Source organism: Phlebotomus papatasi, chromosome 1, assembly GCF_024763615.1.
Source record: "Phlebotomus papatasi isolate M1 chromosome 1, Ppap_2.1, whole genome shotgun sequence".
NCBI classification, from domain to species: domain Eukaryota; kingdom Metazoa; phylum Arthropoda; class Insecta; order Diptera; family Psychodidae; genus Phlebotomus; species Phlebotomus papatasi.
Window position 1 is genome coordinate 31863521 of NC_077222.1, and position 26997 is coordinate 31890517.

The 26997-nt window shown below is 32.6% G+C and overlaps 2 protein-coding genes across 2 annotated transcripts in view; both read left to right on the forward strand.

Annotated features, from left to right (window-relative positions):
• The window catches only part of LOC129798813 (tachykinin-like peptides receptor 99D), a 96050-nt gene that overhangs the window by 38821 nt on the left and 30232 nt on the right, over nucleotides 1-26997 (forward strand). The window contains exons 5-6 of the mRNA XM_055842172.1: nucleotides 137-287; nucleotides 12821-13017. Of these exons, the coding sequence (XP_055698147.1) occupies nucleotides 137-287; nucleotides 12821-13017 (348 nt within the window). The remainder of the gene's footprint in view (nucleotides 1-136; nucleotides 288-12820; nucleotides 13018-26997) is intronic.
• Nucleotides 19951-26997, forward strand: part of LOC129798827 (uncharacterized) — a 70482-nt gene continuing 63435 nt past the window's right edge. The window contains exon 1 of the mRNA XM_055842217.1: nucleotides 19951-24461. Within this exon, the coding sequence (XP_055698192.1) occupies nucleotides 20013-20972 (960 nt within the window). The 5' untranslated portion in view covers nucleotides 19951-20012 and the 3' untranslated portion in view covers nucleotides 20973-24461. The remainder of the gene's footprint in view (nucleotides 24462-26997) is intronic.

A 26997-nucleotide genomic window follows, 5' to 3' on the forward strand; every position in this document is an offset into this window, starting at 1 on the left:
GTTTCCCTATTCACCAAGAACCTAAAGAATTCTTTTCAGTCTCTGCTGTAAATTTATCCTCAATTCAGATCCACCCTTCTTGTCTTTTTAAATATGGAATAAGAAACATCCTTTTCTTCTTCTTGTGTACCTTCAGGTATAATGTCGTTTTCATGTTCCTAACGTACTTTCTGCCCATCGGCTCGATGACATTCACATATGCCAGGGTCGGGATTGAACTTTGGGGCTCGCAGAGCATTGGAGAATGTACTCAGAGGCAGCTGGAGAATATCAAGAGCAAGAGAAGGGTGAGTCTGCTGAATAAATACTTTGTGTTTTTCCCGAGATTCTTCTATCCTTATATGCCTTATACCCTCATTTCCAAGAAAAGAAAGATGTAGATATTTTCAAATTCAACATCCTCCACCAATTTGATTTCCCGCTTTCTGTTTTTTTTTGTGGCGTTTGAAAAATACTCTGACGTATTTGTCTGTGAATGATTATTCGCCCAATATGTTTATTTTGTAGGATTTCCCTCAAACCCTCTTTCAGATAAAAGGATTTTATTCATACATTTGAATTAATTATTTATGTGAGATAAAAATTCGCAGTACATATATTTACTCAGCATTTTGTTGATTCTTTCATTGGTTAGTGAATGCCGAAATGGATTCGTCATTCAAATGCTTCAAAAAATAGTTTTTCTAGGCTTCCATGAAACCAAAAATATGAGTACACAAAGGATTATTTTAATACAAGTAACATAGTGAAGCGAGTATTAGTCTTAATCGGATCTGTGGATATAAATATTTTATCAGAAATCATGTTTTTTTCTTGCGTAATATTTCAAAATGATAAAATTGATTTAATACTTTAAAAGTTTTTAAATATCGAATTATTCCAAATAATAAATTTAAAAATAAATGTCTTGGAATTAATTTTCAATTTGAAATTTTATTAAGTATTAATTATTCGCGATATTCTCTGCACAGAAAAAAAAATTGTAAAATTGTTCGTAAATGTTTGTGAATTACTACTGGAGACTTACGAAATACTCCTGAATCGATAACCCACAAAAAAGTTCGTAAAAGTTTGTACTTTTCTCACAAACATTGTTCGTCGAATGATCATTTGACGAACATTTTTTGTACTTTTACAAACATTTGTTCGTACATTTCTTTTTATCTGACAAAAATTTACGAACAAATGACTAACCTTTACAAATATTCTTTTTTGTGTTTACGAACATTTGTTAAAAATGTTTGTAAAAGAATAAAAAGTGAAAAAGAATAAAAAGAGTAAAAAGTCACCGCAATGACAATTTACAGACATTTATGAACAATATTACGAAATACATATTTTCGTTTCTGTGCATCTCAAGAAAATATCTAAAGCAAAAATTATTGAAATAAAAATTTAGGGCCCATAATGAGTGGTTTAGCGCTTCTTCAGTAATGCAAGTGACCTGATTTCGAATTTGGTTTGAGTCTAAAGAAATTTTCTGACATTAAGACCGTCTACCAAGTCGTGGCTATGTATTGAAAAAAAAAAAAGAATTTTCAAGAAAATATATTGTTTTTTTTTATCTTCGTAACGCACGTAACCCCTCGTTAAGTTACAAATCTGCGGTATTATTCAAAACAAATTCCACATATATTTTAGATTAATATTACTGGACTTTGTAAGAACATCTTAATATATAATATTTTAGGTTATGGATCCCATCATGCGATTTACACAAATTCAGAAATAATAATTTTTTTATTTTAAGTTTTGGATATTAAAATACTATAATATTGAAAAAAAAAAAACAGTTTTAGTTTAAATTACGAAAAATCTGTATAATATTAAACGTAGAAAAATAGACCACGCCTTTTTCAGTAAAGTCGCATATAAAAATTTAATTCTTAATGCAAAATTTCTTATAACTTCTTCATTTTTTAGACATTTTCACTAAGAAAAATATTCTAATGAATAGACATAAAATATATTAGGAGGAAATGGGGTACTTTTGTAATTGGACTTTTTTTCTCCAATTTTTAAAAGGAAACTGATCCTTATCATAAAATAATTTAGATCCACGATTGATTTATAGATCTAAATTATATATTGGTCAGGTCCAGTTTCATTTAAAAATAAGAGGAAATAGCCCGATTTCAGAGGCGCCTCATTTGAAAAGTGCCCCACTTACCCTATTGGACGTATTAAAATGCATTTTAAATAGAATAAACAAAAATATTTGCTTCTCAATGATAAAAAATGTATTGTGTTCTGATTTTTCCAAATCATGCCTAACGCAAGTGCTATTTTAATATTCTTTTTATAAGAGGATTCCACGTTCTATAACATATTCACCACGTTGCCTATAACTAAAACCACTCTACATGAAATTTTTTTCATCAATATAAAACTTTTTCATTGGAGTTTTCCTCTCAAACAACTGACAATTATTAGTGAAACTTTTCCAAAATATATTCACCAAAAATGTCAATGAGCAATGGAATTGAAACATTTTCAGAATAATGATGGGTTGAGTGAGTGCTTTTTCCCATTCACATATTTTATTTTTCAAAATAATCCTCCTTTGAGAGGAAATATGAATAAAAGTATGTATATAAAAGGCGATTGCTATCGATCAAGATGATTTTCCTAAAAAAAAATATTTCCATGTCTGATTAATTGATTGTTGGGACAAAAATAGACCGTTTTTGGAAGAATTATTTTGAATTCAACCACCTCAAGAGAGTGCTGTCGGCATTGATTGAAAATACTTACGATGAGTGAATTTATCATAACAATTCAATGGGATATTTTGTGGGACTACTCCATCTGTTTGCCCAATTTCGCGAAATAGCATTTTCCTCTGTGGTAGAACCATCTGAAAATGAAATATGGGTGTTGTCCTATTAATTTAATTCCCAAAGAATATCTCTCGGATGGAGAGCAATCAATTGTCTCAGTGTTATGGCAGATTATTACCACTTGGGTTATTTTATCCATTTTGGTTGGTCCATCAGTTCGCCCACGATTTTTTCACAAATAACAAGAAGAGATACATAGGCGATAATGCCGAACAGTAATGACAATGGTGTGTTGTGTGAGTTATCAATGAGAAAGGCGCATATTTTTCTGACGATCCAATTTTTTTTCACTTTAACCCTGTAAGGACGATAAGGAATCTGCGCAGACAATAAATGAAGAAAAGTTTTCTTTCTATTATCTACAATCGTCCCGGAAAAAAGATAAATTACTATTTACGAACTTTTTACAGTGTTCGAAAATCGCCGTATATTGATCGGTATAACTTGGTAAAAATAAAGCTTTAGAATATAATACTTTTTAAGAAGTTACAGTAAAGGTATCGTATATTAGAATTAGATTTTCAATAAAGAACAATAGGCAGAAATGTATGGGAGCTGGTCCAACCCTTCGCCAGAGAAATTCACAACCTTGAGGAATTCACTAACTAACTAATTAAATAACTAACTTCTGAAAATTCACAATTTTGACATTTTATTTATAGAAAACGGCTTAACCAATCTTAATGAAATTCGGCTCAAAGACGATGTATGATTTAAGCTTTGAACAAATATTTTTAAGCTGTCTACACATTAGACAAATTATTGAAATAATAGCATTTCAAAGTGACATTGAAAAGAAACTTCAATATTGAAGCGAATATTGAAACCAATATTTCAATAATTGCCTACACACTGAACAAATAGACTTCAATATTAAAACTTCAATATTAAAAACACCAGTCTAGTCAGGGATTCACAGATCTTCTGGGATTTTTTTCCGCATTTTGTCAAGAACACCCAAAAATACCCAACTTGGTCAGAAGATTTCTCGAGCTTCCTCCAGGAAATCCCAGATCTTCTGGGATTTTTTGGTTCATTATGTCCAAAGCACTTTAGATACATTCTTTGGTCAGAGGATTCCTGGAGCTTCCTCCAGGAAATCCCAGATCTTCTGGGATTTTATTGTATATTATGTAAAAACACTTCAGATTGGAAACAAAAGCCAAATAGAATTAATAACTTGAATTCTCACAGACTTCAGGATCATGCTTCGTATCATACCGTAGGAGAGTTTACCATCGCGAGCAAAAGGACTGGATGGCCACAACCACAAGCCTTCGTTCCCTCTGTAGGATTCCAATTCGTGTCATAAAATTATACTTATATGAAGTGCTTTAGGCATAATGAACAAGAAAATTCCAGAAGATTTGGGATTTCCTGGAGGAAGCTCCAGGAATCCTCTGATCACAGAATCCCCTACTTCCCTCCCCTACTTCTTCCAATAATTACGTGAATTCTCATTCATTATACCTGCCTCAGGTATTTCTTAAAATATTAGGACGTAATCACCGCAAAAACAACAGAAATATAATAAAAATATTAAGGAATTCCTTATTGCGATAATCTAGATTCTAGAAGATGTCTAATTTACTTGTTGAATCGTCTTATTTTCCAACCTTTGTTAATTCATTGGTATTGAATTTTCCTCTAAATTATCAATATGAGCTACAAATTATTTTCCCAAGGAAAACTCTTCTAGTACTCGTCCTGCAAGGGTTAACTTCCCAAGTTCTTTTAAGGATGTTATTTATAAATAACCCCTTTTTTGTGCAGCAAACTTTTCACTGAAAAGCATCATCCCTCATAGCTGTCCTAATTTAATTCTCTTTTATGTTAACGTCTCATTTTATCACCGAAAAGTTCTCATTTCGACCATTTTATTTATATGATAAATTCACCAATTTTCTGGAAACACACAACATTTCAGTCAGAGGCCCCGTGGGGATTTCATATAAAAAAAATTGGCCTCTGACAGATATAATAAACATTAAAAAAACCCTTTTATGGGTATCATTTGAGTTGAAGCCTTTGCTTTCAATAAGCGTAAACAATGGGTAGTAGAGGTAATAGATGAACTATAATTAAGTAATATCCATAGCAGGAATTTAAACTACAGAAAATCTGTTTTAAAACTCTGTGCTTTAGGATATTGCTAAAGTAATTATGTGTTGAAGACAAATGCATTACTTTCACACTCCGGGAAAGTTTTTTAATTATACCGAACTATTTCAACAATCTTTCTTCAAAATTTAAGAGCAAAAAGAACAACTCAGTCTTGAGTTCATATTTCAAAGTTCAGTTCAATTAAATTTTAACTTTTAATTATTAACTCTTTTAAAATACCTCTTGATAAGAAAATCATTAAATTTACACAGAAAAAATAGGTACACAAAAATATTCCATCGAGATTCGTTCATGTTTATGAACCATTTATTTTATTTATTAGAAAATCATGATATTTTTAAATTTTATAATAATAATAAACGCTGTTTGAGCAATTTTTTTAAATTTATTTTTACTACCCCATAATACTTCAATAATAATAAAAGTAATTGTAAAAAAAGCTTTAAAAAATAAAATATCGCAAATCAGCACTAAAAAACATAAAAATATATTTTAGAATTTTGAAATATATTTACAATTTCTTGTGAGCTGTTAGCTTAAAAATCTTGTGTGAAAAAACTTTTAATGTTGATTTTAATTTTATTCATGTACTTAATATTATTTATAATTTATATAACAAAAACAGGAACATAACAAGAAAATAACATTTTAATAATTTTAGTATTTTACTTATTATCATACCGAGAAAAATTTGGATGGTAAAATTTGTCACCCTCCATATAAAATTTTAATGGCCGGATAGTAAAAAAGGCACCCAGCAAACACGAAATTAGATCATACTGTCAAAAATTGTAGAAACTACGTGCTTGCCTTTAGAATTTACTATCCCATGGATAATAAAATTTTTATAATTTTTTATAGATTTTACTATCCGTATAGTAAATTTTACTGGCAGGATAGTAAATTTTACTAGCCAGATATTAGAATGAAAAATCTTGGAAAAAATATTTTTTCCTATTTTAATTAATTTTTGGTCATTGTTTGAGGGCTTGGGGGCCCTTCCTGATTGATATTCTCTGTATTTCAAACTATTTTGGTGCGTGAAAATCTTTTTTCAACATTGACGACTGCACCGAGATTTGAACACGGAACCTTTATGATGATAGTCGAGTATCTTCCAGCTGTGCTAAAAATTCCTATAATGTATAGAAAGCATATCGGGAACTGTTGTATCGTCATTTATGATATTCCAATATGGCATTCTAACAGCAGGATAGTAAATTTTACTGGCTTGGATGGTAATTTTAATTCAAATTACTATCCTCCGTTAAATTTTACTGTCTTCCAGTTAAATTCTAAGATCTAATATCTGGTTAGTAAAATTTACTTCCCGGATATTAGAATCTAAGAGAGGTCAACGTAAAATCTAAAGGAGGATAGTAGATTTTACTATCCGGCTATTAGAATTTACTATCCATAGGATAGTGAATTTTAAATTTCCAAGACATTAGATTCTAAAGGAAAATGTATTTGGAGGATGGTATTTTCCACTATCTTTTCAGGCAGTACAATTTAAAGACACGATTTGAAGATAATACCATCCATACGATCCATACCATCCAAATTTTTCTCTGTAATTTCAAACCATATTAGCACAAGTTTCAATTAACTTTAAATGACATCTACATTTTGTTTTTTTTTTCTTTGTAAAAATATAGCATTTGCATATTGGTACTATTTATATGCGAGTACTTTGTGCAAGCGATTTAATTAAAACAAAATTTATTGATACTTGATACAACATTTTCATTTTATTGAGGCTATTGAACCCTTAAGAGAAATTACATTTTAGTAGTATAACACTCAGAAAAGAGATCTGCGGAAACGGCTCTTAATTTAGCTCTTAAAACAAGAACGGTCTTAGTTATTCCGTTTTAGAAAACAGCTCTTAATTCATAGCAAGACATGTTTAGATTAATTCGGCTCTTAAAATATACTTACAGACCAGAGCTTTTTTTTTGCAAATTCCATACAAAGTTAGAACAGAACTACTCTTTTCTGAGTGAAAAGTTAGTTTTGCTAGAAAAATTTCCTCTCAATAAAAGTTTTTCAATATCATTCTTTTTTGCGTTCTCAGACTTAATACTATTAAAGTATAATGGGTTTTATTTTACAGTCTGTAATATTTTTTATAATGTGTATTTAATGGGTCCTAAAAGAACTGACTATAAATTTTGTTAATAAGGTTGACATTATTGAAACTCTCAGTACTATCACCAGTTGTAGTTTCTTCATAAACAAGTTTACACGAACTTTTGCCATTAGTTAATTATAGAGGACAGTTTCTAAATCAATGATGAGTTCTGAAATTGAAATAAACCGCGGAGAAAATGATGTTATAAGATCGGAAACTTTAAATATTGTTAGAGCATGGATCACTAAGCATCCGAGAATTATAAAATGCAGAACTGATGATGAGTTCTTGCTAAGATTCTTGAGAACAAAAGATTTTTCAATCTCTGGTGCATGTGCTCGTATTGAAAACTATTTGACAATTCGAAAAACTCTTTCGCACTTATTTAGTAATCTTGATATGGAAAGTTCCGAATTTAAAACTGTTTTAGGCTTTAAGAGTGTTTCTGTACTTCAGGAAAAAAATAAAAAAGGACGCCTTGTGTGTTACATCGACATAGGAAAAATTGACTTAGACAAATGTTCTGCTGTAGATTTAATAAGGACCACAAATTTGGTCTTTGAAAGTTTGGCCGTAGATGAACGATCGCAGATTAATGGGACAATCATTGCTATAAATTATACCAATGCAAAATTAACCTTTGCTGCTATGTGGACACCAAAAAGGATCAAAGAATTAATACAATGTTTAATTAAGGGTGTGCCATTGTATTTACAAAAAATCTTCTTTGTCAACGTACCGTGTGTCCCAAGGACTATGCTGCAACTTATTATACCTTTCCTCAATTATAATCTCAAGAGACGTATTACGGTAACATCAAAAGTATAAACAAAGAAATGCAAATTTTAGTTTTTAATTTTTTATAAATTTTCGCAGATTGTCGATGGTTGGAATAAAGTATTTGAAGAGTCAGGATCTGACATTTTTCCCGAAGAAATTGGTGGAACGACTACAGAATCTGAGCAAGAAGGGCTACTCATGAAATATCTTAGTCAGAATCGTGAACAAGTTCTCACTCTAAGCGATCTAGATATTAAATTGCATTTGAGTGAGAGTTTAAGATTTTGAAAATAGTTCGATTAACTTTTCTATAGGTAGCTTTACTAGGGGAAAGTGCCTATGCTTCGTACGATCCCAAGCTTCGTAATGACTGCATTTTTCCTGAGCTTCTGAATAAATGTGACTCATAGCACCCATATTTTAAAAACTAAAGGAAAGTGCCAAGTTTGTAAAATAAATTGCGGAGTTACATATATTCAGAAACATAGAAAAAATAGTCATTAAGAAGCTTGGGATCGTACGAAGCATGGGCACGTTCCCCTACTAAAGTATCATTATGGTACTTTGGTGAAAATTAAGTGACTAAATTTACAAATCATAAAGCAGACTTATATGAGTTTCACACTTAAGGCATTGCTTTATGGCCTAACTTCTTTAATTTCTTATCAATCAAGTTCTTTTGGAAAATTTTGACTTAGGATAGGATTATAAAATACAAATGAATTATTCAATTTTGAAAAAAAATCAATTAAATAGGTTGCGTTGGTTGCTATTTAGGATTGTGAGGCCTTCGAAAACTGGGCTAAACCTTTAGTCTGAAGACAGCTTTACTTATAGAAATAGGGTAAAGTGATATAATTTGGAATTAGTGTTACAAGTTGGACAATTCGCCGGTACAAGTTGGACATGACTTTTTTCGTGATAAATACAGTACAAAATTTGTTTTTAAACACAAGGAACCAAATTATAAAACTAAAGCATTAAAAATATACAAATAAAAATGAAGTAGTAAATTTATCAAGACAAAAAGCCCTGTACAAATTGTACCACTGTCCAACTTGTACCACTTTACCCTATGTTAGAGGGAAATATTTCCAATATTGCAATCATCACAATTCATAAGAAAAAAAAATCTTAAATATTGTACATAATTTCTTGTTCTATATGGCCACCTTCCCCTGTATAAGTAACATAAAAAAAAACGATTTTGCTCACTTGCATTAAATAAAATGAAAAAAACACATTAATTTAGGAAAAATAAAATAAAATTAATAAAAATTGAATCTTTTTGTTGTATTTCTTCAGTTGTTCATTAATGAGTAATAAATTTTAACTAACAGTTTTATGAGAATTTAAAATTTTAACAAGATTGAATGTCATCGTCTGGCTCACTAGTATAAATAATTTAGGAAGTAAATGAAGGTAAACGAAAATGGTCAAAGAAAATTAAATGTTAAACATGTGCCTACAAAATAATTGAAGTTCTTTATTGCTATTAATGGTTTTCATTTATATACTCTTACTTTTGCTTTGTAAATAATTTTTTTTCACAAAAGCAATAGGGAAGGCTGTCAGGTTTCGCAAACACTCTGGATTCGAACGAAGCTTGTATAGTCCATATTTCTTTAATGAATCTGACCTATTGCAATACATTTTAATAAGTCATATTAAGCCTTACAAATCATGACAAGAATCAGTCAGATTCATTAAAAGACTGTGGACTATACAAGCCTTGTAATTAAGTAAATAAGTTATTTGCTAAGAAATACGAATTATTTATTTGAATCATTTCATTTCACTTGAAATTGAGGAAAATTCTGACACAATTTTTGATTTGGTTTCTATATGAATATTATATATTCCTTTCTATAAGCTCTATATGGCATTATGGTTATTTATCTCCTTCCTCAGGTACTGAGATTATTAATTGAGCAAATCAGGTCAGGGAACTTCACTGTTGCTACCTTTGCACAAAATTCTGAACTAATTTATACCTTGACAGTCTAAGTACGTAATTGACCTTTTGAGTCTGCATTTGACCATCATCAAATTTGTCTAGAATTTTGTGCAAAGGTAGCAAAAGTAAGGCCTCCTGACCCAATTTATCCAATTTAATAAACTCAGTACCTGAAGGAGGCAAAAAAACCCTAAACCAACGTATTGTGATTACAAAGGAATAAATGTAAATCAGGTCAAAATTACAGACTTCAAAACAATTTTTAATTTCTAGTTTTCTAATGTACTACTACATGATAAGGGCTTTAATATTTAACTGAATCCATGATCAAGGAAGTTTCAAGGTTTTGGTATTTATTCTAAAATCAAAAAAATTTAAGATGTCTAATCTTTCAAATGTCTTGAAATCGTTACATCTAAAAGACAGACCTTGTGGCTTTCAAGATCTGCAATTCTGGAACTATATTGTGAGATTTCAAGAGGTCAAATTCTGAAATAATTCTAAGGCCCTGAGTGGCATTTAATAAGGAACATTTTTGGAAGAAAGGGTTTAATAAAGAATTTGGTGTGAAAAACAGTACATTTGCTCAAATCTTTCATATATTTCAACAAATGTGTATCAGAAGTACAACATAACGCGAAGGGTCCTGGTCCAAATCCCGAAAGCTAAAATTCCGAACGCCAAAATCCCTAATTGGGTTAAAATCCCGAAAAGCTAAAATCTGGAATGGGCCAAGATACCCAATGCCAATGGGTTGAAATCCTCAATTGGTCAAAGTCTCGAAAAGCAAAAAAGCCCAAAAACCAAAAATATCGTAAGGGTCAAAATCCCGAATTTTTAAGTGTCATAGCTTTCCATACTTGCGCTTTCTGGAGGCAAAGGAAAATTTTCCGTGTTTTGGGAAATTTTTCCACACATTATCCTCGTACAATTTCTTTCCTCAAGGATATGTACCATTCTTTGATTCCAGGTTTCAGGATTTCAGCTTTCGGGATTTTTGTTTTCAGGACTTAGGTGTTCGAGATTTTGACTTTTCTGGATTTTGGCTTTTCAAAATTTTTACCCATCCGGGATTTCGATCCGTTCGTGATTTTGGCTTTCGGGATTTCGACCCATTTGGGATTATATCTCTTCAGGATTTCGGGTGTTTGGGATTTTGGTCAGTACCCCCTGAAAACACCTACTAATGAATAACATCTTGCATCAGCGATTAGGGTTTATCACAGATCACAAGTTCTTATTTGCATTTTTATTATTGATGTTTAATTTAATATGATGTATTATTAATATTCTTATTTTTTTTAGTAAAATTTTAACAAATTTTGCAATGAAATAAATATGTTTGACAAAAGAAGTGTTTTGATATATTTTTTGTAAGTCCTAAAAATATTCAGCGGCTTAAGATTTTGATCTTGATCTTAATCTCAGAATCAAGGTTAAAGCCTATATTGAATTATAGAATAAATCAAGGAGTATTTTAACCCTTTAACTTTTTACACACTTTTTACGGACCGAAAATCAACAATAAAAATTTAACCGAAAAACAAAATCAATGAAACGTCTTACAGCTGACTTTGGAAATTCCAACAGATTCTTATTCGATGCATTTTTTACCTCCACGAGCGATAGGGACAAAAATAGCCCAAAAATTTAAGTGATTTTTCTGACAATACCAATGAATAATAATTTTCAGTCTAATGAAAATAATAACATAGAAATATTGTTGTTTCTTTCTTCAAAACGGTTTGGCTTGAAAAAAAATTAGAAGTATTATATTATTATTAGAAATTATTATTAGATATTATTATTAGAAGAATTATTATATACAAACACTCAGACGCCGGTGGGCGCAAAAGAATACTTCCTGACCACATTTATTTATTTATTTATATGTTTATTATTTATATGTATCTCTGGAATTTTTTTGTGTATTAAGCTTTCAAGAGTGCAAGCTCAAAAGCAATATTGAATAAATTGAAATTGAAATTGAAGTATAAAAAATAATTAAAATCATTTTTCAATATGAGTATTTAAAAATTCGTGATTTTTAAGGTTAAAAATTTACTATATAGCAAATAGTTGGAGACTTGCAAAAAATATCCTAGATTCCTATAATCTTCTACTTTGCGATTACGTACAAACATAAGAAAAAAATAATTTCAGGTAGTTAGGAAAAATTATTTTCTTTATGGGACACTGGTGTTCCAAGCGTTCTTAAAGGGTTAAAGTCAGTAAATGCGCAGCATCCCAGGCCTTCTTGTAAGAGAGATTTTTAAACATGTTTTACTATATTTCTTATACAAGGTTGGAGTTGTTAGTTCTGAATCATATTGATTTAAGCCAGGAAAGCTTTACTCGGTGCGGTTTAGTCATCTTTAGTGTCAGAAAATTTGTTGTGACGCAAAATGAGATTCGAAATTCAAACCTACGATGTTTGCATCATAGAGCAAATGCGATCAAGAAACACCGTTGATATAATCCTGTGAATAACTCACTGACATTCCATAACTCAGGTCCGTATAAATCTAGCAAGTAATTCGATCTATCGTTGAGGGTTTTCTAATTATTTTTGAATTTTCAAAAAGAAAAATAGGTAGGATTATGAAAAAAAATAATTAACCTAATATATTCAACGTGAAAATCAAGTTGAGTTATTAAGGAGAGTTTTAGCATTCAACAAGGTTTTTCACCCCAGATCACAAAAGCTGGTGATTGCAAGGACCCCAGCAAAAAAAAGGAGAGTCCTTTAAAAGGGTAACTGACTTTTCTACATACAATGTGAATTTGACGATTCTGTAACTAGGGGATTTTTATTACATTCTGGGAGTATAATTAAAATGAAATTTCATGGTGATGAAAAACACCAGCTCAACATTGTGGGTTTTAGCGGGGTTATCAAAGGGTTGGGTATGTTTGGTGAGAAAGATAAATGGCATAGCTATTAAATCAAGTGAGAAATATTTTAATTCTGAAACTTTTCTGCAGGTTGTTAAAATGATGATGATGGTGGTTCTTATCTTTGCCGTCTGCTGGCTTCCATTCCAAGTCTATTTCATCGTGACGTCATACGATCCTGAAATCACCAATAAGCCCTACATACAGGAAGTTTACTTGGGCATCTATTGGTTAGCCATGAGCAACTCTATGTACAATCCGATAATATATTGTTGGATGAACTCAAGGTATGTACTAAAATCTAATTTTTTTTTCTTAATTAAATAGGTAAAATGTGTAATGAAAGTGATAACACCGTTTTGTCTCACATAAGTTTTCATCTCCCCTATCTCATTTCTTGGAGTCTTCCTCCGCCTCTTTTCATTTTTGAAGACAACAAGAAGAAAAATGACAAAGTACTCAGAATGTAGCACATTTTTAATGACTACCCATAAAAATCCTCGCATTTTTTCCTACCGCCTTATAAAGTCTTTGTTAGGGGTTGACTTTGACAATGAGTGTAGAATTGGAGTGAGTAATCGTAAAGAATTTTTCTCCAACACCTCCAGTAAAGTCCTTCCACTCCATTTTCCATCACTGAGATGCTATTTGTCGAAGCTCCGGAAAAAAAATGAAGCACATGCGAGGGAATACTTAATGGAATGCATAGCACTAAACCTTTTTTAAGTGCTTACTAGCCACACAAAAGCTCACACCACCATGTCACATAAACTACACGCAGGCGGATACTCAGTTTCTCCGTTTTTTGGCTCCCCAAAGTCCATGGAATTGTTACACGTGTCCTGCAGCATATTGTCTGCAAATTCAATGCAACAATGACGTGATTAATAATTTAGAATTTGTAAAGTTAGTACAGCAAGAGTTTCCGTGCTTTTTCATCTTCGGTCATGCACAATGGTTCTGTCCTGCTATATTCATATTTCATTTATGGTTTTTACTTCTTAGAAACTTTTCTCGCTTTCATTCAGTTCCATATACAGTTTATCACGTTTCCGAATATTGCTGAAATACAACTTTTAATAACAAATTCCATAAAAAGTAAAAATTAAGGGAAGATGAAATTCATAAGGGGGGTTATCCAAGTTGAGAATACTGATACATTTTATGCTAGAATCCATAGAATCTAAGGAATCAATTAAAGAATTCTAATAGAATCTTAATTAGAATCAATTAAACTCAAACTCAAAACAAAATCAAAGAAGAAACAGAATCCTTAGAAATAGAGTTACGTATCCATAGATAGAGCTAGTACCGCCTACGGAAACGGTTACTCATCGACACACGGATGAGTGCTCCATTTGGCTGAATACGACAGCATTTAAAATTCGTGACAAATACAGTGGACTCTCGCTAATTCAGCTCCTTTAACATTGGGTTACTTTTTAATTCGTGCAGCAGTTAAATTTGAAAAGAGTTTGTTGACATTTTTCAAGTTCGATTGTGATTATCGAATGAAGTAAATATGCCCAAATTTGCCATGCGTTGCATCAGTTTTAATGTGATTTTGCATTATTAAGGGGCTTTCGTAAAATTTACAATTAATATGAGCATGTAAATTTAATATGAGTGCGCATGTAAACAAAAAATCGTTGCATTTCAAAAAACTTCATGTCCGAATTTCTCTCTAATTCGGGTGACATTTCGGTCCCAAATGCCCGAATTTAAGAGAGTCTACTGTACAGCAATGTAGAGAATCACAAATGGAATAATTAAGAACCACAGAATAAGGGTGAACTTGCATATTTGAGATACATGTATTTTGAGAAGCGGCAGATTAGTCTTTGATTATTTAAATAAATGTGGCAAGATCACTAATCAAGTTATTGTAATAAAGTGTATTCTAGTATGTATACTATAAGCCTTATGCAAAATCCCAAGATAATATTCTGGGTTTTGGAAATAGTTCCTTAAAGTTAAAACATAAAAAGTGTCTCAAACATGCCGGTTCTACCCTACAACATGGAATTATTAAAAGAATTACACAATTGCAAGGGGGAGATATTTGGGTGAAAATGTGTACACTACTTCCAGGCACTTCCACGATTTGTATGGAAGAGACCTTCGCACTTCCAAAACTTCACAACACTATCGAAAATAATGCAATACTTCCAGCACTTCTTGCACTTCATGCACTTCTTATACTTAGAAATGAGTAATTTATTTATTATGATGAAAAATCTAATTAAGGAAATTCTAAAAAAAAATCTCAAGAAATTTATTTTTACACATATTTTTTAAAATTTTTCTTATATTTTGAATTTCTTGTGTCAGATATTCTTGCATACTTTCAATATTTTAATATTATCTGCGTTTTACGAAGGGATATCAACATATTTTGAATTTTCCTAAGAAGCTTTGAAGCTACTTTTGGAAAAATACGTATTGTCGTTTGTAATTGTTGAAACTATGCTGGAAAGTCTGTAAGAGTTTAAAAGTACGAGTGCAACAACAAATTCAGCACAAAAAGTCACAAATCGAAAAATTCAAAATTCAATATCTTCCAAGGTAAAAAAGATAGCGGCTCAATTTTTTTTATAGATAGCCTCTATACACATTCTTCAATGTCGTAAGTTTCTTAGAATTCGAACAAGGAATTTAGAAAATAAAAAATATCACAATTTTTAGCCCTATTTTTGAAATATTAGGTGAGATTCTTAACAATCTCACCTACTATAATCCTAACAAAATTTCATGTCCTCCGATCGCGCTCAAACTTGGCCAAAATGTGTTTCGCCACTTCCTGATCACGAATATATGGGGGGCTAAGTTACGTTCCCGGCCGGCCGGCCGGCCGTCCGGCCGGCCGGCCGTCCGGCCGCTCTTTGGAGCTTAATAGCTCCTAAACTAAAAAAGATATCGACTTGCGGTTTTCGGCAAAGGTTAAATATCGTATGAAAATTGCAACATGGTGCATTGACCCCCCACCCCCCACCCCTCCTTCCGCCATTTTGAAGACCCCCCTTTTTTTGTTTTCTCAATAGCTCCGGCCCTATGGCATCGAGCGGGCTCAAATTTTAGTATGTTATAGCTGGGCCTTAGAGCTTTCCATCAATACCAAACTTAAGGTCCCTCGACCCCCCTGACCCGAGCTATAAGGGTCCAAAAAAAATTTCTTAAAATGGCCATAACTCCGGTTCTAATTGTCAGAATTTAAAAAATGAGGGCTTTTTGGAAAGCTCTCGTGAAATGCCACTTCCTCTTCTAACATCGCAAGTTCATAAAACCACCGCTAGGGGCGCTATTATTAAAAAGAAAATTTTTAAATCTTAAAAGTTAAATAACTCAAAAATTCCTTATGCAATCGGGCTGAAATTTTAGTATGTTGTAGCCGTTGATTATACCTATCAAACAAAAAAAAACCTTAAGTCGATCCATAACCCCTGACCCGAGCTATAAGGGGTCAAAGTTCGAACATTGACCGGCCTTTATCTCCGGTTCTAATTAACATAGCGACCTAAATTTTACCTTTTTGGTTTCGTCTCGATGAGCACTTTCAGATGGAAGTTCAAAAAGTCACCACAGGTGGCGCTGTGATAGCGTCAAAATTCATCGAAATTCAAAGTCACTTTTCTCAAAAACGGCATTGTGCAAATTAATGAAATTTTAGTATGTTGTAGTCCAGTCTAGGACGTTTCCAAAATGGTGCGTATGTGCGCTGTGGTTTCAATAGAACCGGAGATATGAGGGGTCAAAGTTCACGAAATTCAAAAAATCATATCTCCGGTTCTATGTGACCGATTTTGATGAGTGAGGGCTTAAACGAAAGATCTCACCAAATGCTACAACTTTCTAGAATGTTTGAACTTCGTGGGACCAACACCAGGGGCGCCACAGTCGAAAAACCAATTTCAATATCACATAACCTCAATTATCTCGACTGTCGCTGAACCGATTTTGATGATTACTTCAACATAATTGTAGAGCACATTTGTCTCTACATTTCGTCCATACATCATTTTCCGCTCAGACTACGCTATCACTCCGATTTTGCCGTTTAAGTGTGAAAAAATTGATTTTTCCCATAATAACGCTTTGAAATCACTCAGATGCCAATTTGACTGCCTCTACTCCACCAAGACACTTAAAATAGGGGTTTAAATGGAAAGTCCCGCAAAATACAACAATTCTTTGATTTAGTTGAAGTTCAACAAATGAACACTTGGGGCACTCTGGATGAAAAAACGAGTTAAGAAACAAAAAACCTCGCTTATCTTGGCTTCTGAGTAATCGATGAGTTCAAGTTCTACGGCAAAATTATAGAGAACATTCTGGTCTACATTTCACCCATATAACACTTTTCTGTCAGTTCATCCAAATCCTTGACATTTTGGTTCAAATACAAAACTTGTATAATTTCACGAATTTGATTCAAGATAACTGAATGGCGTCTCCCTACTTCAGCATCAAATCGAATTTGCATGCACTCCGAGTTAGCTCACGTTAAGAATCTCACCTACATAAGCCGGTTAGGATTATCTGTCCCTTTTTCTTGCAGAAGATAGCAATTATTACCTACTTGATACTACTAATTGATGCACTACTGGTGAATATTTCCTAAATGACTTGAATTTTTTAAATATGAAACCACTATCTATTTTAGAATTTTACAAAGATTCTTTTCTCCAGAAATCCTTTTAATAAAAATGACCACTTGGGGTAAAAAGTAACAAAAGGTATGGAGCAAAAAGTAACAAAGACCGAAGCAATTTCTGATGTCTCACGGCGAGGAGAAACGTCATTTCCGCGTCTCGCCGCTTGTTGTTTGCATTGGTCAAACGATTTGCAGTCTTTTGTGTGTTTTTTTTTTTCTAAAAGAGCTTGAAAAGTATTTTTATCATCGTTCAGTTAGAAAAAAAAGTGTTTTACAAAGGTATAGAGGAATAAATTTCCTATGAAAATATGTTATCTAGGTATTTTTTTTTTAATTTAGGGAATCCCGTAACAAAGCGATTCAAAGTGTGATAATATCCCATACCTGGTACTATTTGCCCCAACATTTTTGAGAATAGTCACAAAATTACCTTTTAGAAATCGTTTCGATAAACGTATTTCCTTACAAAATGGATGAAAATGACTTTCACAAAGTTGTAGAGCGGTAAAGTTCCTATAAAACTGCGCTAATTAGAAATTTTTGAAGCGCTCGAGTAGCTTATAAAATAATAAAATATCCGTTTTGTGATTTTTTGCCCCAGTCTCCCCTACTTACTGAATTATAGAGAAGTTTCATTTTCAACATTCCACTATTAATTGTTCAAAGTGCAATATTTCACTAGCTATTGTTGAAATACTCATGTAAAAAATGCTTTAAATTTCTCTAAATTTAGATACATGTAATTCTCAAAATTGATTTAGTTTTAGAACTTTGTTGTTAGAACTTGAAGATATATGTACTTAGTATCCTTAGAATTAAGAAGAATTCATTGCGAACTTGCAGCGCAATTTATAATAGCATAAATATATATATACTCTAGATAACTAGTGTGAATTACAGAATAATTAACCAACACCAACCACATGATTATTTCAAGCATTAATTACTCTTTCATGCTTACAGGATTCCTGTACCATTAAAGCTAAATTTAATTAAAAGCCAGAATGTTTGACTTCAACTCACTGAGAAAATTGTACATTTGAAAGATGAAACAGTTTTATTCTGTGAACTATTTTCTAATTATTTTTGCATATCAAACTTAAGGTTTTCAAATAATTTGCACCAGGAAATTACCATCAAGAGGCGGTGAGGTAGTTTAAATTTGCTGAATTATTTGACAAATTTTTAAAAATTCATATCAAATTTAATTTTATTCACATTAATTTTATTGTTCCAAATTTCCATGTTTTCAAAATTCAGTGCATTTACAAAATTGTCCACTTCCTCTATGGAGCTAATGGCTCAATTAGATCTGAGGCTTAGTAATTTAACTTCTTTTCTCGAAAGTTTGAAAGAATAGTTGAATCATAAACATTAAAATTGTAAAAATATAACCTGAAACTTGTGCAACTCGTGACTATAATTAAAAAAATAATCGTTTAATTAGTTCCAATCATTGTCAATCTTTATATTCACTATAACCATAACCCTTTGACCCCTTTATAACCCTTTGAGGACGAATAGGACACCGGTGTCCCAAAAACAAAAACTAATTTTTGGACTATTTAGAGGACAAAATAACTTTGTATAGTAAAAAAAAAATTGTTTTTGTTTTTGGGAGACCAGTGTCTTAAAGGGTTAATTGCCTTAACAGCACATAGGTAATCACGGTAATCATCAAAAACTATATACGAGACATTAATTTTGTTTTAGTTTTTACCAAAAATTCTCAGTAATCTATATCATTTTAATTTCTATGTCAATAATTTATTAATTACCAATTTGAATAAAACACTTCCCATCAAGCTTAATTATAATAATTATAATAATTCCCCGGCCCATCAAGCTTAATAAAAAGTGAAGTCATTTTTCAGTTTTCCTTATGAAACTTTTGCTGATATTGCACCACGATTTAAACAAATTTGCTCGTAGTTCTTGTATTATTTCGGCGAACATTATAAAATATGTATTTTTAAATAATGCACGATTTTGAAATATATCAGACTGATAAGTCAAATCTTTTTAGGGAAAAACTTGCCATTAGTCTTCAGTGCATTTATGCTAAAATGTATGGAAAAATAAAATGTCGAGAGGCCCCTGGTCGAATAAAAAGAAAGAGACCACTTCTTGGTCAAAAAATGCTTCTTAATATTTAAAATTCTTCGACAAAGTGAATTTTGAACGAAGTAAAAGGTCTTAAAAAGCATAAAATTCCTAATTTAATAATAGTCTACGTTAGCTGTAAGGTATGAATAATACGATTACTTTTAATGTTTTTCTTATCAAAGTACCGCATTTTTTTAAACAAAATTTATAATCCTCAAAATATAACTGAACAAAATAATATTACCAATATTCTTCAAAGCAAAAGTTATGAGTAAGACTTTAAAAGTTCGGCAAACAATATCATTCATCAAATATTTACGAAGAATGAATGTTATCCTAAATAGTTCATTGAGAAATAGTATAGAAATCTTACTTATATTGTAAGCTTCATCTTAGGATTTATATATCCTTTACTCAAATTCATCAACTTTCCCTCAACGCTTGGGATTCTTATCCCAGTTCGAGCTGAATGCTCTATCGTACCAGACGTGCTTTACCACTCGTTCTGAGTAAATTCGATTTGAAATGTCTTTCTGTAGTATTTGCAATACTAAAGTTGCGCGAGAGGATCTTAGCAAAATTAGCTGCAGTGTTTGCCTCAGTAAGTTTCACTTATCGTGCTTAAAATTTACTGGGGATGAATTAAAAGCAGTGAAAGCAAGTGCGGCCACGTGGAAATGTGCACAATGCATGACCAAGGAGCGACGGATTTCAACGGGGAGCAGTGCGTCATCTGTTGGAGCCAAGAAAGTTGGAACTGCCAAGAATTCTTCACTGGATGAATTTCGTAGAGTCTTTGAGGTGAAAATGTCCGAAATGACTGAGAATAATGGGAAAACCACAAAAGTTCTGGATAAGATCTCGTGCCTCATTGAGCAGCTCAAAGTGGACACTAATCAGTTAAAAAAGGATGCTGCGGTGCTGAAAACTAAGACAGAATATTGTGAATCACGTGTAAAGGCTCAAGACAGAATGTCTGAGTTATGTTCTGTGGAAATTCTTGATGTTCCTGCTGATCTTAAAGGAGATATTTATTCTAATGCATCGCACATGCTCACGACTGCGCTGAACATCGATATACCGGAAGAGGCCATTGCTGACTGTCACGTGATAAACCTGTCCAAAAAAAAGGCAAGAAACAAGTCTGGTGATAACGTGAATCAGGGCAACATTTGGATTGTGCGTTTGCTGTGCAAGCGTACAAGAGATCGAATTCTCACCAATGTGCGCCAGAGAGGGAGAGATGGCAGCTGGAAGCTGAACTGTAAGACCATGGAGGGACGTGATTGCTGTGTCAGAGTGAAGGAGAGAGTATCCACTTACACCAGAGAGCTATACAAGAATGCAAGAGGAGCTGCTGCTGATAACGGATGGAAATACGTATGGATCAGGGATGGTAGAGTATTCGTGCGAAAGAAAGAGGAGGATAGAGTTTCAGTTGTGAACTCTTCCACTGATCTCCTTAAGTTGATTGATGAGCATTAACAACATTTCAATGAATTATTCTAGCTCTACCAATAGTTTTTTGACTAAAAGCATAGCAATTGTGGTGCAGAACATTAGAAGCTTTCGTGCTAATTTTGACCACTTTGTAACTCACATTCCATCTTTACCTAATATCCCAGACCTGTTCTTCTTTACTGAGACATGGATTCGTGATTTTGAAGTGAATAATTATTTTTTGAATGACTTTGTAACTTTTGCCAATTGTAATGAGCGTTATAGGTCAGGTGGAGTTGCGGCTTTCGTGCGAAATAATATTACTGTCAATGATCACCGTAGTTATCATATGAATTCTGCTGACTGCCTTATATTAGAATGTATTATTGATAAAGTTCTTTTGGTATTTGTTTGCATTTATCGACTTCAGTCCATACCTATTCCTATCTTTCTAAATGAAATGGAAATTCTATTAAATATATTAAATGATTATGAGAATGTATATTTTCTTGGTGATTTCAATATTGACTTATTGAAAAATAATGTTGAGCGGGATAATTATGTTTTTCTTTTATCCTCCTTCGGATATGAATATCTGATCGACGTTCCTACTAGATCTTGTGGTAATAATTCATCCTGCATTGATAATATTTTCGCTAAAATAAATAGTCGTAAGCTTTTAACTTTAGTGATGTTATTCACCTTGGTATCACTGACCATTCCCTGTTGTCTCTTTTAATTGAAGGAGTTGAACCTTCTAAGTGTGTATTACCTTCTGAGGAATCTACAGTGATCTCATTTAAAGTCCTTAATGATTTGCTTCTTCTGGAAAATTGGGAGACTGTGCTAGATATCTCTGACCCGTCTGAAAGCTTTTCTCGTTTTTTACAGATTTTAAAAGAAAAAATATCTTTATCGTCGCACGCTATTAAAAACCATCACAGTAGAAAATTAAAACCATGGTTATCAATTACTCTTTATAAAAAAATTTCTTTAAAAAATAAATTATATAAGTTAACTAAAAAGCACCCTAATAATATTCGGTTGAAAAGAAAATATAAAAGGTTGTGTAAGTCTATTGTTAAAAATATTAAAATTGAGAAAAGCAATTATTACATTAAAAAATTTAATGATTCTAGGAAAAATAGTAGTGCTCAGTGGAAATTGATTGAAGAGCTCGTTGGTTCTAGCAGAGAATCAAAGGCTGTAATTGCCAAGATAATCTGTGATGATACTTCTTTTGACAAAACTGAGGACATCGCTAATATTATGAATTCTTTTTTCATTGCTGCGCCAATTGCTATAATTGAAAAGTCATCACTACATCTAATGATCTTTTTTCTATGCCTTTACACTCAAATCTTGGAACTAAGAATCTATTTCTCTTTCCGGTTACTAGTTTGGAAATTTTCCGTGTTATTAATAACCTAAAGAATAATAAATCAAAGGCCTTCGATGGTATTACTACCTCATGCATTAAAAATATAAGCCTAAACATTGTTGATATTCTTGCAATCTTGATAAACCGTTGCCTATTACATGGAGTTTTTCCTGATTGTTTAAAACAAGCTGTAGTCATACCAGTACATAAGAAAGGGTCGAAAACGGATCCCAACAATTATAGGCCGATATCCCTCGTCTCCGTGTTCTCCAAGATTTTTGAGAAAATATTAAAATCTAGACTTGAGGGATTTTTGAATAGTATGAATTTTTTCAGTAGAGATCAATTTGGATTCACTTCTGGGTGCAGTACGGAAGATGCAATTCTAACTTTTGTAAATGAGGTAGATCTTGCTCTAAATGAGGGTGATTGTGTTAGTGCCATTTGCCTTGATCTCACCAAGGCATTTGACACTGTATCGCATGATATATTACTAAGAAAGCTCTTGGATGCCGGGGTTAGGGTGTGGCTCAGTCTCTTTTTAAATCTTATTTGTCTGATAGACAGCAAGCTGTTCGACTGGGGAAATGTCTAAGTGAATTTAAATCTCTAAAACACGGGGTACCACAGGGTACGGTCTTAGGTCCTCTGTTTTTTATTATTTACCTCAATGATCTTCTCAATATAAATTTAAGTGGCAGAATTTTAGCATACGCGGACGATTTAATGATCATTTATCGTGCAAAATCTTGGCTCGAGGTGGATGCTATGATGCAGAATGACCTTATTATTATAAGACGTTGGTTAAACAGTAACCACCTAGTTTTAAGTAGCAAATCTACTGCTATTCGTTTTCACGGACCTATTCCTTTGGATAACAATAGCTCTATTATATGTCATTCACCAGTTTGTAGCTTAAATTGTAGTGAAGCCTGCGTTAGAATTCCTTACGTAGAGGAGATTACTTATTTGGGTTTGATTATTGATAGTCGACTCACGTGGAAGCCGCACCTCCAAAAAATAACTAACTCCCTTGCTCCTGTTATTGCTAAGGCATTTCAAGTTGGAAAATATTGTCCAGAGAAGGTTGCGCGATCATTTTATTTTGCTTGTGTTGAATCAAGAATACAATATGGGATCACAGCCTGGGGTGCTGCGTTCCGCTCCAACTGGAGATCAGTGGAAATGGCTCAAAGAACTGCTCTCAGAGCTCTTTTCCGTAAACGTAAGTTTGATTCCTTATTTCAAACGTTTATTAAATACCATATCCTACCAGTTACTTTCAGTTTTAAATTTAAAGTCCTTCGTATATTTTTTATTAGGGGTGGTTACCTTGCATCCCGCAGAATTAGGTCATCAAGATTAGGTCCATCGATTGTTGTACCTCACCCTAAAACTGAATGGTTCAAAAAAACTTTTGTTTATTTAGCTCCTACCTTTTTCAATTCATTGCCTGATAGAATGAAGGTTTCAACTTTAACACGTAATGCGTTCCTTAAGAACTTATCGGTACTTCTCTGGAAAGAGTTTGAAGCACTACGTCTACCTGTTTCTGCTGTGCGGCAGTGAGTTCCGTGCCTACTGATCGCGCGATAAATTGGTTCCGATGTGCTCTTACAGTTTGAATAATCTCTATTGACCTGTTCTTTTGATTTGCCCTTTACTAATGTTTTTAGTTTTTGCTTGGCGACTTCTCCAATGGTGGGATCTCTTTGGGGCCTTCAGCCTTTTCTCTGCCCAACCACTTTGTAAGGGGTTGTCGCATGCACATTCTGAATTCTACTTATTTTTTGCTTTAAATTATTTACTACTTTTAGCTCGTACATATTTCTTGTGAGCTGCTGTAAGAGTGTCCCCGGTTCTGATTTTTTCGGTGATTTTCTGGCGCGGACCTGCTTTTGCCGCCGAATTGGCTATGCTTTTATTTTTATTTTGATTTTTCTTTAGTTTTTTTCTACTTCGTATTTTTCCGTTTTTGCTCTTTTTGCTTCTTTTGCAAAGAAACTCTTCTCAAGTTCTCTCACACTCTCGATCTCGTCCCCTCTCTGACTTTTTTCAGTTGTCTCTCTCTCCACCCAACTTAATTACCTTGAAATTCTAATATTTTGCTATTGCAAGTAAAACAATTTAATGGTTAAACCATATACGTTCTTGTATCCCAAAACTCTTAAAACACATATTCCATTGTCTAGATAAGCTGACGTTTAACATGTTTTATCATTGTAATATATTCTGTCTGAGTCAGAAAAAGAAAACCATCAATAATCGCAACCAATTCAAGTGCAAGGACTTTTCTTCTTGAATATCGACAAAAATCAATTAGAGTAAAGTCATGCTCAATCTCTAAGTAAATTCAAGAGTTAGAACAATTTTCTTCCATAGCGGTAAAAGGGTCTTTGTGTTCCAAATGCATCTATAATCCTTGAGAAATAATAGAAAGAAATCATTGACCTTTTCATTCGCAGAGGTTTTATTCTCTAAATTAAAGCCATAAGTTACACATGGTATTAAATAAGTTGTCAGATAAAGCTTTCCCAATTAAATTTGATGAACAATATATCTTGTGTTATTTTCCTGTCACTGAAAGAATTTCACATGACACAAAATTGTATTTAATAGAGAAAAGAAAAATAATATTTCTTCTGCGGTTTTCTAAGCAATCTTTCTGTGTCCAAGAATTATTATTTTTTTATTCTAAACATGAAAAAGTACTTTGTGATTTTTCATGCTAGTGTGGTCTTTGAAAATGAGAAAAGGGGATGCAAGAGTGTGGGAATATTGTAAAATTTGTGCTTTCAATTTCATCTCACTTCTGACCCACCACACTGAAGGAAAACACTCGTCTCCTCCATAAAAATGGTCATGAGAAAAGGAAAATGTGTCATGAAGACTTTTTTATGGCATCACGAAGTTCTCCAGTGAATTGAAGAAGCTGGGAGACAATAGTTAAAAACAAAGCAAGAAAAATAACCTCAACTATATGGCCCAGGAGTACCATACTACATCACCACCTGGTGCAGTATTTTAGAATGTTCAAGAAAATCTATAGTGATAAGTTTGTTTCAGCTTGAAGAATCTATGATTCTAGAAGTGTCTGTCATATTTTTGATAGTGCTTAATCATTTATTTTCACAAATAGTTAATTTCTTCAATTCTAAACCACGAAATCAAGTCTAAAAATGGGAGGAAGTTTAACCCTGGACGAAAGGGTCAAAATTTGTAGGTTAAAAAAACTCACTTTTTCTGATTTCTTGGAACTAAAGATAAGTTTAGAAGGCCGTAGGAAAAAAATTGTTGGGACACCGGTGTCCCTATTGTCCTTAAAGGGTTAATTGCTGCATATTGATTTCAATAAATCAAGACAAGGTCATTATAATATTAGGGGAGGCTGGCGCAAAAGTCACAAAACGGATATTTTATTTTTTTACAAAGTACTCGAACGCCCCAGAAATTTCTACAGTAGACTCCTACTCAATCGGCTCTTTTCAATCGGGCGAAAAAATTTGTTGACAATTTTCGCGTTTAGTTATGAAGCTAATTTGCTCAAATTCGCTGTAGTTCTTCCTATTTTATCATTATTCTTTATAATTGAGCGCTTTTTGTGGAATTTACAAAGGCTTTTACGCACAAATCTAACGATAAACCGGATGACATTTTGCCCCAAATGCCCAATTGAGAGAGAGTCTACTGTAATTAGCGCAGTTTTATAGGAACTTTACTACTCTACAACTTTGTGAAAGTAATTTTCCTCTATTTTGTAAGGAAATACGTTTATCGAACTTATTTCTAAAAGGTAATTTTGTGACCATTCTCAAAAATGCCGGGGTAGATAGTATCAGGTATGGGATATTATCATATTTTGATTCGCTTTGTTATGGGATCCCGTAAATTAAAAAAAATACCTAGATAACATATTTTCATAGGAAATGTATTGCTCTACACCTTTGTAAAACAACATTTTTTCTAATTGAACGATAAAACGCTTTTCAAGTTATTTTAGAAAAAAAAAACACACACAAAAGACTGCAAATCGTTTGACGAATGCAAACAAAAAGCGGCGAGACGCGGAAATGGCGTTTCTTCTCGCCGTGAGACATCAGAAATTGTTTCGGTTTTTTTTTTACTTTTTGTTCCATACCTTTTGTTACTTTTTACCCCAAGTGGTTGTTTTTAATAAAAAGATTCCTTGAGAGAAGAATCTTTGTAAAACTCTGAAATAGATAGCGGCTTCGTATTCAAGGAATCCAAGTCATTTAGGATATAATCATAAGTGGATAAATTTTGAATAATAAGTAGGTAATAATTGATATATTCTTCAAGGAAAATATTTCAAAAATAGGGCTAAAATTTTGATATCTTCTATTTTCTAAATTCCTTGTTCGAATTCTAAGAAACATGCAACATCAAGGAAGGTTTATAGAAGCTATCTGTGGTAAAAATTTTAAGTCGCTATATCTTATTTATCTTGGAAGATAGTGAATTTTGAAATTTTCGATTTGTGACTTTTTGCCCCAGTCTTCCCTACTATTGTTATTTAATTTAAAAACTTTGTTAATACTGCTTTTGTTCTTTTGTGCCATCAAGATGATAGATTTGAGGTTATTTTAAAACATTATTGTTCAAAACACAAAATACTACAACTTCAAAGGTTTTAGAATTTACAATTTTTGAATATTTCAAGAAATTCTT